At 38.0% G+C, this 17647-nt stretch overlaps 1 protein-coding gene across 5 annotated transcripts in view; it reads right to left on the bottom strand.

Annotated features, from left to right (window-relative positions):
• The window catches only part of MAP4K3 (mitogen-activated protein kinase kinase kinase kinase 3), an 81798-nt gene that overhangs the window by 30273 nt on the left and 33878 nt on the right, over positions 1 to 17647 (bottom strand). For 2 of the 5 annotated variants that reach the window (XM_052695854.1, XM_052695844.1), the window contains exons 13-18: positions 15617 to 15692; positions 14294 to 14352; positions 11746 to 11808; positions 3148 to 3206; positions 2033 to 2071; positions 1676 to 1732 (exon numbers count right to left, since the gene is read on the bottom strand). In XM_052695854.1, the coding sequence (XP_052551814.1) occupies positions 1676 to 1732; positions 2033 to 2071; positions 3148 to 3206; positions 11746 to 11808; positions 14294 to 14352; positions 15617 to 15692 (353 nt within the window). The remainder of the gene's footprint in view (positions 1 to 1675; positions 1733 to 2032; positions 2072 to 3147; positions 3207 to 11745; positions 11809 to 14293; positions 14353 to 15616; positions 15693 to 17647) is intronic. The other 3 variants (XM_052695860.1, XM_052695869.1, XM_052695875.1) reach the window with 3 other exon arrangements.

Below are 17647 nucleotides of genomic sequence, written 5' to 3'. Positions count from 1 at the left end.
TATGAGAAAGAAGCAAAATCCCCAGGATGTTTTCAGAACACCAGTTGTGACTGTGCTTATGGTCAGACAAATTGGAATCTCTCTGCAAGCTCTGAGGTGCTTTCTTGTTTAATTTGAACAAGAAAATTCACAGAAACACAACAGCGACAAAAGCACCTAAAGCCAATGCTTTAGGTCAAAGTTCTGACAGAGCTTGTGAAAGGACAAAGCAATCAGTGCAAGAATGTCAAAACAGTAGGAATCAAGAGGTTCCAAGTCCTGAACCATTACTGAAGTAGATGATACTAACTGCAAACAGAGCTAGAAAAGAAAAAATTAAAATGAAGAGAGAGTTGTATACAAAACATCTAGATATCAATAGAGATGGAAGAACCAAGACAAACTGGCTTGCAGCAGTGCAGATATCCAGACAGTCTTCAGTGAAGATGAGAACAGAGCTAGCAGTATGGACATCTAGAGGGCTGTTTATTTCTTCAGTGAAGGAAGCCTGGCTTAGCATAATCAAGGCCTAGGCAGCTATGAGCAAAGCAGATTCTCAGCTCAGTCCAAACTATGTGAACAGATCAGTGAGTAGTGTTACCACTCTTCCTCTTCACGATAACAATTGGTAGCTCACGTTGTAAATGATCGTGTCTACAGACAACAACTTAATGAAATAGCAAGAATTTCTCAAGGAGTAAAGCCTGCTAAAAACTAAGAATCATTTTTCTTCTGTAAATGTCACTTGCATCAAATAGCAAATGTACTTGTGTTTTGAGAAGTTGATCATTAATCAAAGCAAGTTGCATGCCCTGTCGCCTAGCTGACACCAGACACGACAAAGCTCAGCAGCCTTACCTCTCCTGAAGAGGGCTGTCCCTAAAGCTTGCTGAAGTGATAAAAGCCCCACCTTTGTTACAAGGAAACAAGTGCAACAACTCAAGAAAAGAAATAGTTATTTATTTCTCCATAAAAGAGTAAACATTCCATTGATAGATAATGAATGTTTTATAGGTTTCTGGCATGAAACAACAGCTTTCAAAATTATCCATTAACAAAAAAGTTAAGCAAGAAATCCGCCTCAAGGGCAACTTTCTTTTTTGTCTTTACACTGGATTTACTTAGGAATGTAAATTTCCACATACTGTCTGTGTATTTAAAATTGTTTTGGCTTTTATCTGTCAACAGAAAAGGCTCCAAAATACTTCTACCAGTGGAATTTAATATAAGCATTATTATTTTAGCACATACCTACTGACACTGCCTTTGCAGTCACATAAGCTTGTTCTCCCTGTCCCAGAAAACTCGGATGAGAATGTGCAAAGAATAAACCCAGTCCTGGTTATACATACTGCTTATGTATTTCCATAAGCTTTTAACACAGTTATCATTTCTAACGACATCAGGACAGAGGTCAGACAACTTCATGGTTCAACAGAAGCATACTGAGATTTTGTTCAAAAACAGAAAACAAAAGGACAACTGTATCAAATGAGGAACAACATTTTCCCCCCCTCATTTAACACAAGTTCATCAGCACAAAAAGCAAAATTCTGGAAATGTAATCTAGAAAGTACATTAAATGTGCATCTTGAATTGAATTCAACTTCATTTCCATCAATTCAAAAATCAGGCTTTGAACACAAGTGCACACACACACACACACACTTTTTTACAAGAAGAAAAAGTTACTTACTGTTTAGCATCATCATCTGCATCATCATCATCATCTTCTAAATGTGCCACATGTCCCCTACGAAAATGAACAAATGAACTATGGCTGAGTCAATTTTAATAAAATGACTTTGGCTGCTGTGTCAAATTCTGAGCCTAAGGACTACAACCCCTTTTACAGATCTCTACTCCCTTTTACCTTTTGTTACTGTTATTAGTTATTACATTATTATCTAAAGCACAGCTGTGATCCAGACAACTAAGCCTCCCCCATATCTCCTCAGCATGTACAGAGTCAAACAAGAACTAGCTGTGACAGTCATAAGAAATCAAAGAGCAAATGAGCGAAACACACAAGAGGAAAGAAAAATAGAATTACCGCTGATGCAGTTCTTCTTCAACTGATTTTAAGAGACTCCTTCAGCATAAATAAGAATAAAAAGACAGTTTAATTATGGCACACAAACTTAATTATCAAAAGCTGTGGTAAATGCTCCTATGATTTTGACAGTAATTAACCCCAAACATGTTATTTTAGCTGGCTTCCAGAACATCAATCAAACAGTGCTAAAAAGTTACACAACACATTTCCACCCGCATTTATTAATGCACTGCTATTAAATGCAGTCTTCACTGTTATCTGTGTAATGGAAAGCAAGGACAGTTTTAGCTTGATTCAATTTAAAAGAAAACCATGCTATCTAAGAAAATCAGTAACAATAAAGAAAAGCTAGAGTGATATGAGCATTAAACTATAACTAGAACAAATCTATATTACCCTAATTAATTTTTCTAAAGTTCTGAACTTTATTTTTGTGACTTTGGAAACACAGAGGAACAACAGGCAAAATACAGGGATAGGAAGCAACAAAATGACAGAAGATCACAGTATTCAGGTTTTTCAATCTAAAAGATTTTGTAAAACAACATGCTCTAAGCTTACATTTTATTCATTTTTCAAATATGATTTCACTTAGCAGTGCAAAGGTAGGCATCCTAATTCTGGCACACATAGATGGAAATTAAGAAATTAGGTGGAAAACAATGATTATATTGAAAACTATTTCATTTGACGAGCATGAGAGAATTATTAAACCTACGAAGTTAGAGGACTTTGAACAAGCTAAATTTTATTGAACATTCCTAGCACTCTGTAACATGAACAAGGGGTTCACAGAGCAACTGTCAGGAGGAGCTACAAGATGGGGTATAATTGTGCTCCACAGCAACTACTTTTGTGTTAACAAACAGACCGGGATCACAGCTCATAGCACCACAGAGGCACACAGCCTCAAACACTGAAAAGTGCTGTAATTCTTTATCACTGTAACTACTATCACTATAGAAATAAAGAGTTATTTTGGAATTGTAATTGATACGAACAGGCATGACTTTTTACTACATCAGTTACAGCTGATGCATTTAAACATACATGTACAGCATTCTAACAGCCTCAAGGGAGTATGAGACAATAAAATGCCATTGCTTACTCACTTATTTGCACCCAAGAAGTAGCCACCTTGAGGACCATGACCATATTCTAGCTGCAGATCCTACAAATACAAGAGAATGAATCTCTAAAATGAAAATGTGAACATCAGACACGTACCCTGCATCGTGCTGCTGTCATCTTCTCCACAAAATCTGCGTATGGAACAAACTAGTTCAAACCCACCTGACTCCTTACGTTCCTGTCACCCAAAAATCTCCTCTATGCCAGTTAGCAGAATTTGCTTTCCTTCTAAAACTCTATTACTACCCTGTATAATTCCTTCTAAAGCTGTCATTTGCCTCCTTCTTGGACACGCAGATGCTTTACTCAAATAAATGAGCTGCAAAAAGGTAACACCATCAAGACTTCGTGATAGACCAAACCATATCAAAGCAATCGCACTGCTTTTTACAGACCCCTGCCATCCATCCCTCTCTGGTGCATTAACAGTACTTCTTTCAGACAAGGAGCTCTTCTGGCAGAGAGCCTGAAATGCCTTCAGCACATGAGGATGTGAAAAAAAAATAAGCAGAAAGGACAGTGAAAGTGCTTTTATAGCTCTGATACATATTTTAAGGATAACTCTAGGCCCTCATGTATATTTTAACATTATCTTTTGTATCAAAAAGAAAAACAATAATATCAGGATGGGCAACAAAGCAAAGCACTCAAGCAATCGTGGAGGGCAGGCTACTCAGAAAAAGAAGTGCCAACAGGCTGCAGACACTACCATTCAACAGATGTTGTATGGCATACAAATTAAATTCATTAGGCAGAATACAGAGAGCATACTGAAGCACCCTCAACTTTGCATCTGTCAGGAGAACACTGATATAATTAGGGTATTTATTTCTTCCAGTGGATCACAACCTACGTAGACCTGCTCCCCCCAAAAATGCTCTGTGCATTCACCATGAGAAATTAGTTATTCACCATTTAAGTTAGTGACAAATGATGCTATACAGCTCCTTAACAGGGAACATTTTAAAAGTTCCCTGATATCTTCTACACAACAGTCCTCTTTCAGCTGCAGTCTCTATCAAAAGCACTCAGAACTGTGCTCAGGTATCCAAGCTGTAAGAACAATAAAAATGAGCTAGACAACAACTTGGGCTGATCTTTCAAACAATATTTTAAAAGTCAGGGGAAAAGTCTCCTATGAGATTTGTTTTCTTGGAGGACTGGCAAAACACAAATCACCACTACTTCCAATTGCAGACCGAAGAGCCATTACTTAACAGGATGCTATGAAAGATTGCTTTTTCACTTGGCTAAGAGTCCCAGGACTTGCAAACTGCACCCTCAACTCTGTTCTCTAAAGCTAAGCAGTGGTTTTCACATGGTTGTTCCTACCACAGCTGTCAGCAGCATGTGATTGCTTTCATGAGCTTCCATATTTTCCCAAAGCAAGTGCGATTTGTGGAAACAAGCAGTATATAATTATGTGATGTAAAAGAAAGCACAGATCAGAGGTTTGAATAAAAATTGCAGAGGAAAGCCCACTGCTGGCATTTCCTCAATCTTCAACACACTGACTTTTTAACCTTAGTACCAAATTTATCACACATATATTTCTAGAACTAAACAAAGAAATCCAAAACCACCAACAAACCCTATGTGCTTCCAACCACGTGACTCAAATGGGCCACCCAGCTTTCAACTGAAACCTCAGTCAACTGAGCCAAAAAATGAAGGGACAGGAAAGAAGAGCTTGCAATCAGTGCTGCAGGTGGGGAGGAAGGCTCCCTTCCCTCCAGGGCCACATCCCCAGCTCCACAAGGCACGGACGCTATGAACACACTGCTCTTTTTCTTCCTTCTTCACAGTTTCATTCTCCTTCTATACCTCAACAGCTTGCACAGCGAGTCTCTTCTCCCCATGAAAGGCCATCCTATGCCCTCTGCAAATTCAATCTCTTCATTAATCTCTAAATCTGTCACCTTCCCCAGTCAATTCTGTTAACCAGTTAACGTACTCCGATTCACCACACAGATACACTGAGTTAACTCTACTGAGAGGATTTAATTATTTCTATGCCATCTCCAAAAATTCCACAGATGCCAAATGTAAGCACACAGGTATTTGGGGATTCAGGCACTGAGAAGAAAATAACAAGAATGGAAACGTAAGATGTCAGCAGGCTCCCCAACAAGGAGGTTAAGCAGGCAGTGCAAAGCCACATGAGGGGATGCCAGAATAAGGGCTGCTGGAGAAAAGCAACCCCAGATCAGTATAATGAAACCTGAGATTTCCAGCTGAAGTGACGAGCGTTTTGTCTACATGTTGCAAAATCACGTTAATCAAACGCAGGAAACAAAAATCTTACGCTGCACAGAGCCAAAACGTCTGTCCAATTTAATTTATGCACCACACAATGCTTGACTATATACACATTTTATATATATATGTATAAAGAAAGAAACACGGCAACATCAGGAAAATTACAAAGGGAAAATAACCCCCATAATACGTAAAGAGCCTTTATCTGTCACCTAATCTTGCTGGAATTCTCTTTATGAAAAATGACATCTGCCAGAATTACTTATGTTTAAATACTCTAAGAGGACAAAAGCTGTTTTTTGTTCAGCTTACTGTTATATTAAATACTGTCAGCATTTGACTGTGATTAAAATAGGATATGTATATTTTTAACTTCCTAACCTTAACCAGACTGTTAGTTTTCTTGTAAACTTAAAATATCGTTCATTTTCAACCAAAATGTGGGGTGAAGTGACTACTGCTAGGGGAATTTACTCTTTTGTATTCCTGACAGATAAATGCTCAGAGCTAGAAAGCTTTTTAAAAAGATCTAAGCTGTTCTGTACCCTCTATTTCACATATACCTTGAAGTCGTAATTTCTTAAACTCTTTAGCAACATATTTATTTCATAAACATTGCTATGTACTGCACCTACCACACAAAGTCTCCAGAGTACTGTTGCACTTTATCAGAACAACCAATAGAAGCCCATTTTAAAGCCTAACACACACTTCAACAAAACAGAAGTATTATTAGGTATGGATTCCCATTTGAAGAAGAGAATATCATTAATTGCTAAGTGATGCCTTAAAGGCACACTCTCCACATCTTAAGGTAGCCTAGCGACATTACTATCTCCATGAATATCCTCATTTCAGATACACACAACATTGATTAGTTAACTAAAGACATTGACAGTAGAAAAATCTGAACAACTAGGCAGGTGTTTTCCAAAAGAAGCTCAAGGCCTACAGCCAAGTACACATGAGAATACAGTGAATAACCTTGCTGTCAAAGATGCAGTCCCAGATCACTGTGCATGCAAGCTCAAGTTATTAAGGACCAACTCTTGAACCAAGGCAACCACATAGAAGACAAAACACTATCTGCGGATGACAACTGCTTTGGGAAGAAAAGATAATACAAGGAGTAATCGCTATTTCTTCACACAATTTTCCAGTTAATGGTCACATAAAAGGCAAATCACACCTTTCAGTGTAATCTATTGTGCAAAGTCATCGATGACTACAAAAGTATAAAGATTTCCTCAAAGAGAAGACAAATTTGAAGGAGGGTATGGCTATGCTGTAAAACACCCCAGGAACTACCAGAACTACAACACCTTCTGCAATTGAAGCTTAAAAAAAATGCTATTTAATTTTCAGTAGAATTTCATGATGAATCATTACTTGACCTTTGACACAGTGTTCCTAATTAAGATACTTACTCCCCAGGGACGAGCTGCAATAAAAATATATATTTTTTTAGATGTTCAGTCTTTCAAAAAGCAAAACTGAATGTATACAGTGAACTATCAATTCAGCTACTTCCCCATCTGCTACCTGGAACTTTAGCCTATTAAAAAACAAGATAATTTCATAGAATCACAAAATGGCTTGGGTTGGAAGAGCCCTCAAAGATCATCAAGTTCCAACCACCCTGCCACAGGCAGGGTTGCCAACTGTTGGATCAGTACTAGATCAGACTGCTCAGGGCCCCATCTAACCCAGCCTAAACACCTCCAGGGATGGGGCACCCACAGCCTCTCCAGGCAGCCTATGTCAGCACCTCTCTCAGTGAAGAACTTGCCCCTGAAACCTAATCTAAACCTGTCTTCCTTCAGTTTAAAACCATTCGTCCTTGTCTTGTCACCATCTAAAGTAACAAAAATTAAGGATTTTAATCCCAAAAAGTGCTGGGGAAAGAAATTTGAATTTTGAAGACTACGAAACACCTTTGGACTATTAACAAGAAGGAACACACACATGTCTGTTTCTCAATAAAGCTAAGATGATGCAGTTCCTATCATGCTGCTTCATAAAAGAGAATGCTTATTTTTAGAGGACTCTGATATTAATGAATAAGATAAACTTTTAATGCCTTCATTTTGTTAAAAATGCATTCTTGAATTTAATTGGATGGCATAATACACCACAAAATAGCTGATTTTATACATACTTCTTTTTTTAAAAAACACAAATGAAAGTATGTCTCTCTGGCGACTGACTGAGGTTTTCCTGCACACTACTGCTACGTAGCTGTAGTTCTCCTTTTCCCTGTGTTTCACTTCCCTACACATTTTCCCTACGAGTATCCACACAAATAGCACTATATCAAATCCAAGTAATGGAACACTGCTATATAACTATGGTGCGACCTCAGTGAAAAGGGCAAATGTACATAACATTTTTGAACTGCTTCCTAGCAATGAAATTCAACATCTCATCTCTTATGCCAAAGTAGAAAGTATCCAAAATACACAGGGAAGATGAAGAGTAAGAAATAACCAATCCAAATTCTTGATCCTTATGCACTTTCACCCTGACTCCTATTTATTTTCTTCTGATAAGGACCACACATCACTTTATTATTCAAAACAGAACAAAGCATAAAGATTTTCTGCAATCCAACTAATTGGTAGCTACTATAACTCTAAAATAAGTATTGCAAACAATTATGAATATAAGTCTTTGTGGTTTTTAACAAAGGAAAATCATATGTATGCATGTATAGAGAGGAGAAAAATGAACTAATCAAACCAAAGAACAGCCCTGCTGGGCAAAGTTCATCATCTATGTCAGTCACTCCTCTCTAATTTAACATTTTCCTACCAAGATTTCAATTTCTATGCCACAAAACATTAACACAGAAAAGCTATGCTGAAACATCTCATTCTCAAAATTAACTGTTGCCAAAGACTATTAAAAATGATTACATTCAGAATATGTTCATAAGCAAACAAATAAATATAAATCTCTGGAGGTCCCTTCCAACCCCTACAATTCTGTGATTCTATGATTAAATGAGACCAAATGCATAAATGCATCTGGCAACCACAACAGCAAGGACTGTATGGTAACAACAAAACCCTTACTAAATACTTTGCCAAACAAGTCTAAAATGAATGCCAAGTTCATAGCAACTGAAAACAACTTCAATCCAAGTTCCTTCCAACTCCTCTGCCCCCACTTCCTAAGGAGGTAGGACTCAATGTGCTTCACTGCATGTTGAACACTCTAAGATTAAATAAAGACCAACTCAGAATCATTTATTCTCCAACACAAAGAAACAAAAGTGGCTAGAGTGTTATCAATCGGTTACTTGGAGCAGATGCACTGCATTCAGGGTGCTGAGGAGCTGCTGCGTCGTTGTGAGATCCCTCTCCATCTTTGTGGGAACTGAGGGAGAGCTCTGCTAATTAGTAACAGGTACATTTCACATCAGCCTTAAAAGCGCAGGCTGTTAGCAGAAGTGGGCAACAAAACCTCACGAGGTCAAACCAGCCTAGTTCAGCCAGAACGTGACACATCAAATCCAATTTTCCCTCGAGTTCAATTTGACTGCAACTCTGTATGTTCCATTTGCAAATCTGGAGGTAATGTATTTACACTGACTAAAACCAGTCAAAAATAACAACTAATTGCCAAAAATATCATCAATCTTGAAACCTACTCTCAAATTCTTTTAATCACAATGGGAAGTACAACTGCATATTTTTCACTGTTCACAGGACTGCAATTAGTGTATCACAATGCATCCAATTATTTGCTGTAACATCTGCTTGTCATAATTTGTTTCATTCTGAACATTGTTATAGTTTCAAACACAGCACAGAGAAGTTGATTTTCACTTTGAAGATGCATGTTTAGCTCATTTAAATGAGGAGCCAAATCCACCAAAAATGCTAAATCTGAGCCATTTTTCATTTCCAAGTTCTAGCATAAATTTTCCTTTTGATTCCATAACTTACTTGTATTCTTTTGCAATTCATAAAGTTTTTTTCACGTTTTACCCTGACTTACTACCTTCCTTCAGATGTGTAAAAGATGTCCTCATTATCAGCATCCATACTGTTAAGGAATTGGGATTGACTGTGATTCAAGCACTTCTTGACATACAGTGTAGTGCTATTTCATCAAAAGAGAGTTGCTGGTAGCAACTGCACCATTTTCTATTCATTTTATAATTTTACTTTTTTGTTTTAATTAACCCATTACCAGGATGCCTGTATATACATACAGATATGTTGACAAAGGTCAAAGAAAATTGTTTTCATGCAGTTTTAGTGCTTTGTACAAATCAAGAGATGTAGTTGTGTCTTTTAATGGCACCAAAGCAGCCATTTCTTCAGTGCCATTACATTTGTTACCAATGTCTCTAACAAACACAGCAAGTTGAGCCATATCCGTAGCATCAGCACTTCCATCTGACACCGAAACATAAAATTTCAAATTAGCAGCTTCATTCTCCAAATTTATTTTAAAAGATTTTTCTATTTCCTCAATTCACCTTCTTACAGTCTGGTGAGACAAACTGATATTAGAAAAATTCAGGTTTTTTTTTTTTGTTTTTTTTTTTTTTTTTTTTTAACATCAGGACAAATTATATCTGTCACATTTTCCATACACTGCTTTATAACCTCACCATCAGTGGAGCAAAATAAATGAATAAATAAATAGCCTGCACCCAGAAGCCAGGCTCTTGTCAGCAGTACCCAGCAACAGGACGAGGGGCAATGGGCAAAAACTGGAACTCAGGAAGTTCTATGCAAACGAGGGAAAACTTTTTTTACTGTGAGGGTGACAGAGCAGCTGAACAGGCTGCCCAGAGGAGCTGCGGGGTCTCCTTCTCCAGAGATAGTCAAAACCCACCTGGGGACACTTTCCTGTACAGTCTGCTGTAGGAACCTGTTGGAGCAAAGGGTTGGACCACCTGATCTCCAGAGGTCCCTTCCAACCCCTGTGATAGAAAAAAATAACCTGGAAGAAGTTGCACATTTTTTCCTCAAGACATTATATACTTGAGACCATCTCCGGATGCATTTTTAAATACAGCAAAAACATTTTAAGGGCAATAATTTTGGTCCTGCTATGTCCTCCCATGATTGTAGCATTAGTACTTTACCAGCTTTAGTAAAGTAATCATTTCTCAAAGGGAAGAAAGGACAGTCTAGTTGGGAGACGTGTTGTTACTGGCCTCTTAGGCCCACAGATTGTAGGTTAACATCATAGGAAACAACACCAAAAGCAACGTCTAAAAGCATCAAATGAAAAAATAAAAACCAAGATGAAAAAAATTGAAGCCCAAAACTCCCAGAGCTAAAGCAATTGCACAGATGAGATGTTTCTCATACAGAGAAACCTAAGCTTCTGTTTCACAAATTGTTTTGAAATATTTTTCTATCAAGCGAAGTTCCATTCCTTCAGAGAATGGAAAAGACAGAGTGAAAGCTCTCAGTAATTACAGCATTGGAAGATACAAGGCACATCGAGCCAAGTGAAGCCAAAACCAGAAATCCAAAATAAAAAACCCATCACACTAAAAAAAAAAAAAACACCAACAAACCAAGACATTCCCAAACAGCTTAGTTTTCCATTTTTCCCCACAGTACACTTGCATTAAGCAGCTCACAAATCAAAGAAAGCCACTAAAACAATGCTCTTCATCTAACACAGAAAGCTTATTTTTTTTTTCCACCCTGCAGGAAGATGTCAGAGTCAAAAGTATTACTTTTCAAACTATGCAGTGCCTAAAGAACAAATAAATGAGTAACCTCACTTTCTACAGTAACTTTTGTACTGCAGTGCCAACAGCTGAGATTTTTAGCAGTGTGGTAGCGGAAAATTTGGAAAATGTTTCAGAGCAGAAATGGTGCCAAATGCCATTGAAAACACTTAGGACCCTGCCATCTGTTACTTGTATTGAGTTTATATTCATTCTGTAACCTAACTACTATCTGGAGAATTTGGATATTTAAGTTTATGTCATTTTATAGTCTTTCAGGGGACTATTTAAAGGAACTACCAAACAAAACTACCAACATCATTCTTTCCTACTTTTAAATCACTCTCTAAAAAGTTACTGTTACGCACTGTAAAGTAGTTAAATAAATTGGAATGACTGCCTAACACTGAGCCCCCTCCATTACTGCGGTTCAACTAAACATGAACATGCATTAAACACTTGCAGTACTGCACATTTTAAGAATTCCCTTCTAAATTACAATGGTTTTTACACAGATGAAAACACCAGCACAACAACAGGACAAAGCACGAGCTCCGAAAAAGTGAAACAAGGACAAAACCAACACTGACATAGAAAGGCATAAGATGAAATATACCAGGTTAGATCTTGCAGTGTAGTATATGTCTTCTGTATTGTCCAAAAAATCGCTACTGTCAGGCTGTTCATTAGATAAGAGATCAAGAAATTCAAGTTATTCACATTGTCGCTGAAAGCCAGGCACAGATAAAGGGAAGCGTTTTTGCAAAAAAGAAAAACAATCTGTTAGTTGGAGCTCAAACCATGTTAGAGCAGTTCAGGGAGGATAAAGCACAGCAAAGGGCACTGTGCCATCACCACAGGCAACTGAATCACACCAAAATAAGGACGCTGTTCAACACCTGAGCTGTGGTATTGGGTGAAAAACTGCCTCAGTAAGGTGCAGGTAAGCACCAGCTTAAAATTAAAGTGCATTACCAACAGTAACTTATGCAGCAGTTGTCCAGTCCTTTGCTTGAGTAGTCATGCTCTTCAGTCAAGCAGCATGAAGATCATGCATGTTTTAGTGAGATAAAAGCAAAAGGGTCAGAAGAACTGCTTTAATTAAAGAGATCAACATCATTATTGTTGAAGGAAGAAGTAGTACCTCTTGCTCCTGCTTCCATTTAAAAATCATTCTTTTCCCACTCAATCTGTTCCTTGGAAAGATCTCATTGGCTTCTGACACACCAATTTGAATTTTCCACTATTTCCACGTCCAACAACAAAATATGTTTTGTCTTTGGTTTCTAGACTGAACATCATCACTCTCAAAATCCCAATCTCTCTCTTGGCTAACAGCAGTTGTAATAATCAACACAACTCTCTTAACTCTCAATCCACAGTGATAAGAACAGCTACTGCAGATACAAATATTTGATGTAAGCAGTTGTTACAGTTTTGTTTTTTAACAGGAACTGTATCTTGCTTGCAGTGGCTTTTTCAGATATGTCACAGTAATTCTGCGGCAGATGAGCTGATGATTATTTCATAAGTAGGCATTCTTTGCCATTCACACCTACACTAAAAACAAACTGGTACACTAGTACTAAAGAAATACTCCTACCAGGTCATCAGACATAATATATTATTACTTTGATATAAAATACCTTAAAATAAACACATTTTTATCTCAAAAAGACAGATTACGTCTGCTTGCTTCATTTCAATACGGGCAGCAAGGCTGTTAATCTCCACAAGCAGATAAGGCAAGAATGGAAATACACAAACTCTGACAGGAATAGAAAACAGTAAAATTTCCAGAGTTAATCTGGACATTTCAAGCTTCTTCTTGCAGCAGCAAGGGCTTCCAAAGTCCAAAGGGTCCAATGTCCAAAGGTCCTGATTGCTAACAGCCACTATGGAAGAAGGTCCAATTCCTCCTTTCCAAGAATACCTGCCAAAGAAGTGCTCTCAGAAGTGCTCTCTTTAACCTCTGCAGAAAATCTCTGTCTTGTTTAACACACACAGCTACAGCTAGGACCTCTAATGCAGTTACATCGATGTCTAAATACTGTATCTAAAATCAACATCCTGAATGTGACTGGAAAAATTGTTCTCTCCCTTCTCGATTAGACTCCAGAAATATCAGACTGCCTGCCCAGCCAGTTGCAGAAGAGCAATATTGTGCACAACCTTATACACCCAGAGCCACCTGGCCCACTGACAAAGGACAGAGCACTGTGAAAGAGATTTAAGCACAGCTACAGAGCCATATTAAGGCAAAGAGCATCAGAAATCCTACTTGTGGTCTGAAGACTACGAAAAAGGAAGCACCCAGCACCAACCAACTCTTAGGAACAACTGCAACTCCAGGAGCGGAGCTGATGTCCCTCTCACCTAAAGTACTAAATCAATTTATTTACATTAACACCTGCTTTAGAGAACACAGTAGTCAGCAGTAAGGAAGCATCATTTTAACTAGGACGTATTCTTTTTAACTAGGAATGTGAAGAAACTTCCAAAGTGTACAAACAAGGAAAGCAACAGCCTCCATAGAAGAGGAATTTACTGCAGTGGTGTGACAGCACAAACACCTTTACTCACACTGCCTGAGTTCTCATACATCTAGTACTGGCAGACATCCATAGGAGGAAAACATCAGCACTGTACTGTTACACAAAACAGCAGCCACCAAACTCAGTGTTTCAGGTGTGATCCAGGGCCACAGAAAGTTTGTTTGCATGGGAAAATAAAAAAACAACAAAAATCTATTTTCAAATGCGTTATATCCCTTCCCAGGCTCTTAATTTTATAATTATTTCTATTAGTTACCATTGCCAATGGGAGCACCAGGGACATAAGCACCTGAGTACAGATACAGAGCAATTTTATACCTAAAACAATAAGGGAACGATACACTTAGCAACAAAGTATAAAGGACAGAGGAAACCCACACATCACATAGCTCATACATCATACCTGGCAAAGTCCACAAACAAGGGGTCTGTCTGTATAGTGTAACAGCATCAAACAATTTTGGACTAGTATGTTACCACCTGTTGGCAAAACTGCTACAAATTTTAGTAGTGCTAAGAAAGTACACTATACATCTTAGATTTCCCTTACTCCATGGATATTTGCAGAGAATAATGTACAGTGCATTGCACATCTTTCTTGTTACTCACAAATTCATGATGTGGCTCTGTTTCTTTCCTCAAAGGTGGATCAAATTTTACTTGACCAACTAAAGAGAAGAAAAGGAAAACAAATTACACAGTGATTAGGAAACACTTAACTCCAAAGGTTAACAAAAGTAATTCAGTTTAAAGAGTATATCATATGTCCACTGATAGAAACATTTGACACACAGACACAAACTTGTGCCTGCTAGAACAGGCACAGAAATTACTCTCAGAAAAGGGAGCACAATCATCATTAGAAGGATTGGGAGAAGAACTCAGCGAATAGGGCAGGAAAATGTCTTTTTTAAAGAAGAAACACAGCTGTAAAGAAAATACCCGATTTTCTGAATTCAATCTTGGATCTGTTCTTCTGGAGTCTCATTAGCACTAAAGAGAATTGATTCAAGTTCGGGGAAAGCTACTAACACTTTGTCCTTGGCAGGTACCCTTCCATCTATTTTAGCTTAAGAAAAGACAACCGAAGCTGCCAGTAATGCTTTAATTTAATTCAAGCAAAGAAATGACTACAATCTGGGGATGGAGCCTCTTTCTTACAGCCAGTGATCAACTTTCTCCCTTATTGATTCCAACATGTCTGCTTCATCTCAAAACCCAAAACAACAAATATACTAAGGAAGAAAAAGCTTTCCTCAACATTTTGTTACCCAGCACAATCTGGCACCACACTGAGTATCTTTGCTGGTCTGGGACCCAGGGCTATACCAACCAGCTCTCAGAAGAGCTCAGGTTGAATCCTGTTCAATTAAGATGAGGCAATAGTAAGACTTGTTAAAATGCTGACAAGGGTGTATTCAAATATTTTACATAAGTATTTATTTTGCGTAAACATCTGGAACCTGAATCTGTAGGTAAAACATCACTTTTTTTTTTTTTTTTTATTTTACTGCATATCAATTAAGATGTTTCTAAGTATTTAAAATACCCAGAATAGTGGTCAAAATTTCATAATATTGTAAAAACATTTGAGTTGGAAGGTCCCTTCCAAGACCATCTAATCCAACCCCTCTGCAATGAACAGGGACACCTACAGCTCCATCAGGTGCACAGAGCCCTGTCCAGCCTGACCTTGAGAGTCACCAGGGATGGGGTTTCTACCACATCTCTGGGCAACTTGTGCCAGTGTCTCATCGCCCTTATAAAGCACATTTTACTTACATCCAGCCTACATCTCCCCTCTCTTCTAGTTTGTAATTATTTTCCATTATCCTATCACAAAAAGTTGATATTGTGTCCCCTTCTTTCTGATAGCCTCCCTTTCAGTGAATATCAACAATTAACTTCACAACGTCATAAGCATGTGCTTACAGTTTATTTCAGAGCGCGTCTTTTCTTCTCTCACATTTCTACTTGTCGAATGAATTCTATGAGGCACAACAAGAGGCTAGAAAACAAAAATAAAATACTTCAAAATATATTTCACTTGAAACAATACCATGCAGTTTTTTTAAAGCACATTACTTTAGCATAGTATCAACAAAGAAAACAAGTGGAAGCCAAAAATAATGTTTTTTGCATGTTAAATTTAAAGTTATTTGGAGACATTTCCACTGAAAACAGCTTCAATTTCAGTGTAAGTATTTTTAAACTCCAAGTTTGAGCAAGTAAAGACAGTGCTGACCAACAATTGCTTTTTCTCACATTAACACTACCTTTTTGTGCCCTTCAGTTTACAGGTATTATCAGCATCCAAAATAAGTCGTAACACTGAGACTCACTGACAGCATTTTCCTTTGTTTAGATACCTTTTCCATGGATTTCTATTTACTTCTATTTACAGAATAAAGTATCATGGACTTGAAGATCCCACTTGCTTTTCCTCATTCTCCATAGCGTCACCACAAGTCATCTATGAGAACTGCACATCTGCTACATTTCTGTTTTGAATATATGGCACAAAACAATTTGTAATGAAAGTAATCTGACATAACGGGGTCAGAAATTTGATGTAAACATTCCTTTTATAAATACTAATTCTAATCTTCACTTGGCAGCTTTTATCTACAAAACAATGGAAAAGAGCTTTAACTGGTTCACAAGGAGTCACGAATAGCTCTGCAACTATTTGATCATGAAATATTATCTGAAAGCGTTAATCCCCTTCTGTTTTCATCACATACAACTTCCCTGCTTTATATTAGGATCTTACACACGTACATAGCATTTCACCTCACTTCTACATTCACTTTTGTCTTTTCTGAATCTGGATGGACTAAGGGTATTTTTCTCCCATATACCTCAGAGGCACGTGTTTGGTTTTCGAACTTGTGCCAGCCTCAACTCATGCAAAACAAACTGGGATTGCAGTTCAAAAACAGCTTGACAGATAGCTCAAGATGCAGTTCAAGATCTGATCTGATTTTCCACGTGAGTATTTCAACCACAAAGTGCCGAAAGGTTTCTTACTCATAATCCTTTGCTGAAAGGCGTTGCTCACTTGCTCACTGTGCGTGAGCACTTATAACACCAGTATCATGAGCCAGGTTTTAGGAGGGAGGACAGGCATTTCTGCCTTTGCAGTATTATTTTGCAAGTTCCTTGCATCCTGCCACAGATGTTCACTGATATTCACACTGTGCTACATGCAGAACCTGCCCTCACGCTTCCTTTTCCTTGTCAACAGAATTACTGGAAGTAGCCAAATCCTTACTGCTCTGTCACAAGGACAGAGTCCTCAACTCACCTTGGAAGACCTATGCTGACAACAAACCAATAGAAGCAGCAGACACTCGAACTGTGCTTGAGGACAAAGGAATGTGCGTTAGCTTCCAACACAATTGCCATTTTGGTGCAACTTCAGGCATGGGACAGATCTCAAGAGCAGTCTTAAAGCCAAAACATACAGCGTTAAGGCTCAAATATAAGCACTTTCCTCTCTGCAACCTTTTCAGTTGCAGAGACTATCATATCTATGATACTGATACTATCATATCAGTAACCACCACAAAAGTCACTGTCACAGGAAAGTGAAGAACAGACAGCTGCCAGCAGATACAATGGTTTACTTATAAGGGAGTGAACACAGAGTGCCAATTGGAAATCCTGTCTTTGACTGAACTGGAAACCCAATTAGGTCCTCCATTAGTTTTAGTAAGAAAACACTGAAAATGCCACAATCACAGATATTGCTGCCAAATACTTATTGTAGCAAGGGGACACCTTCCTGATTATATCCAAACAACTTGATTCTGTGGACCATGGTTATTTTGTTTTTGTTTTGTTTTGTTTTTTTTCCTCTACACTAAACTTTTCATTTGTAAGACAAGCTTCCAGACTATCCTACCCAAACAGCATGAGCCAGGTGAACAGCTAACATAGCTCATGTTATGTTGCTGCTCT

The sequence above is a fragment of the Tympanuchus pallidicinctus genome, unplaced genomic scaffold (assembly GCF_026119805.1).
Source record: "Tympanuchus pallidicinctus isolate F22 unplaced genomic scaffold, pur_lepc_1.0 scaffold1, whole genome shotgun sequence".
Lineage (NCBI taxonomy): Eukaryota > Metazoa > Chordata > Aves > Galliformes > Phasianidae > Tympanuchus > Tympanuchus pallidicinctus.
This window is presented reverse-complemented; position numbering and strand designations above follow the sequence as displayed.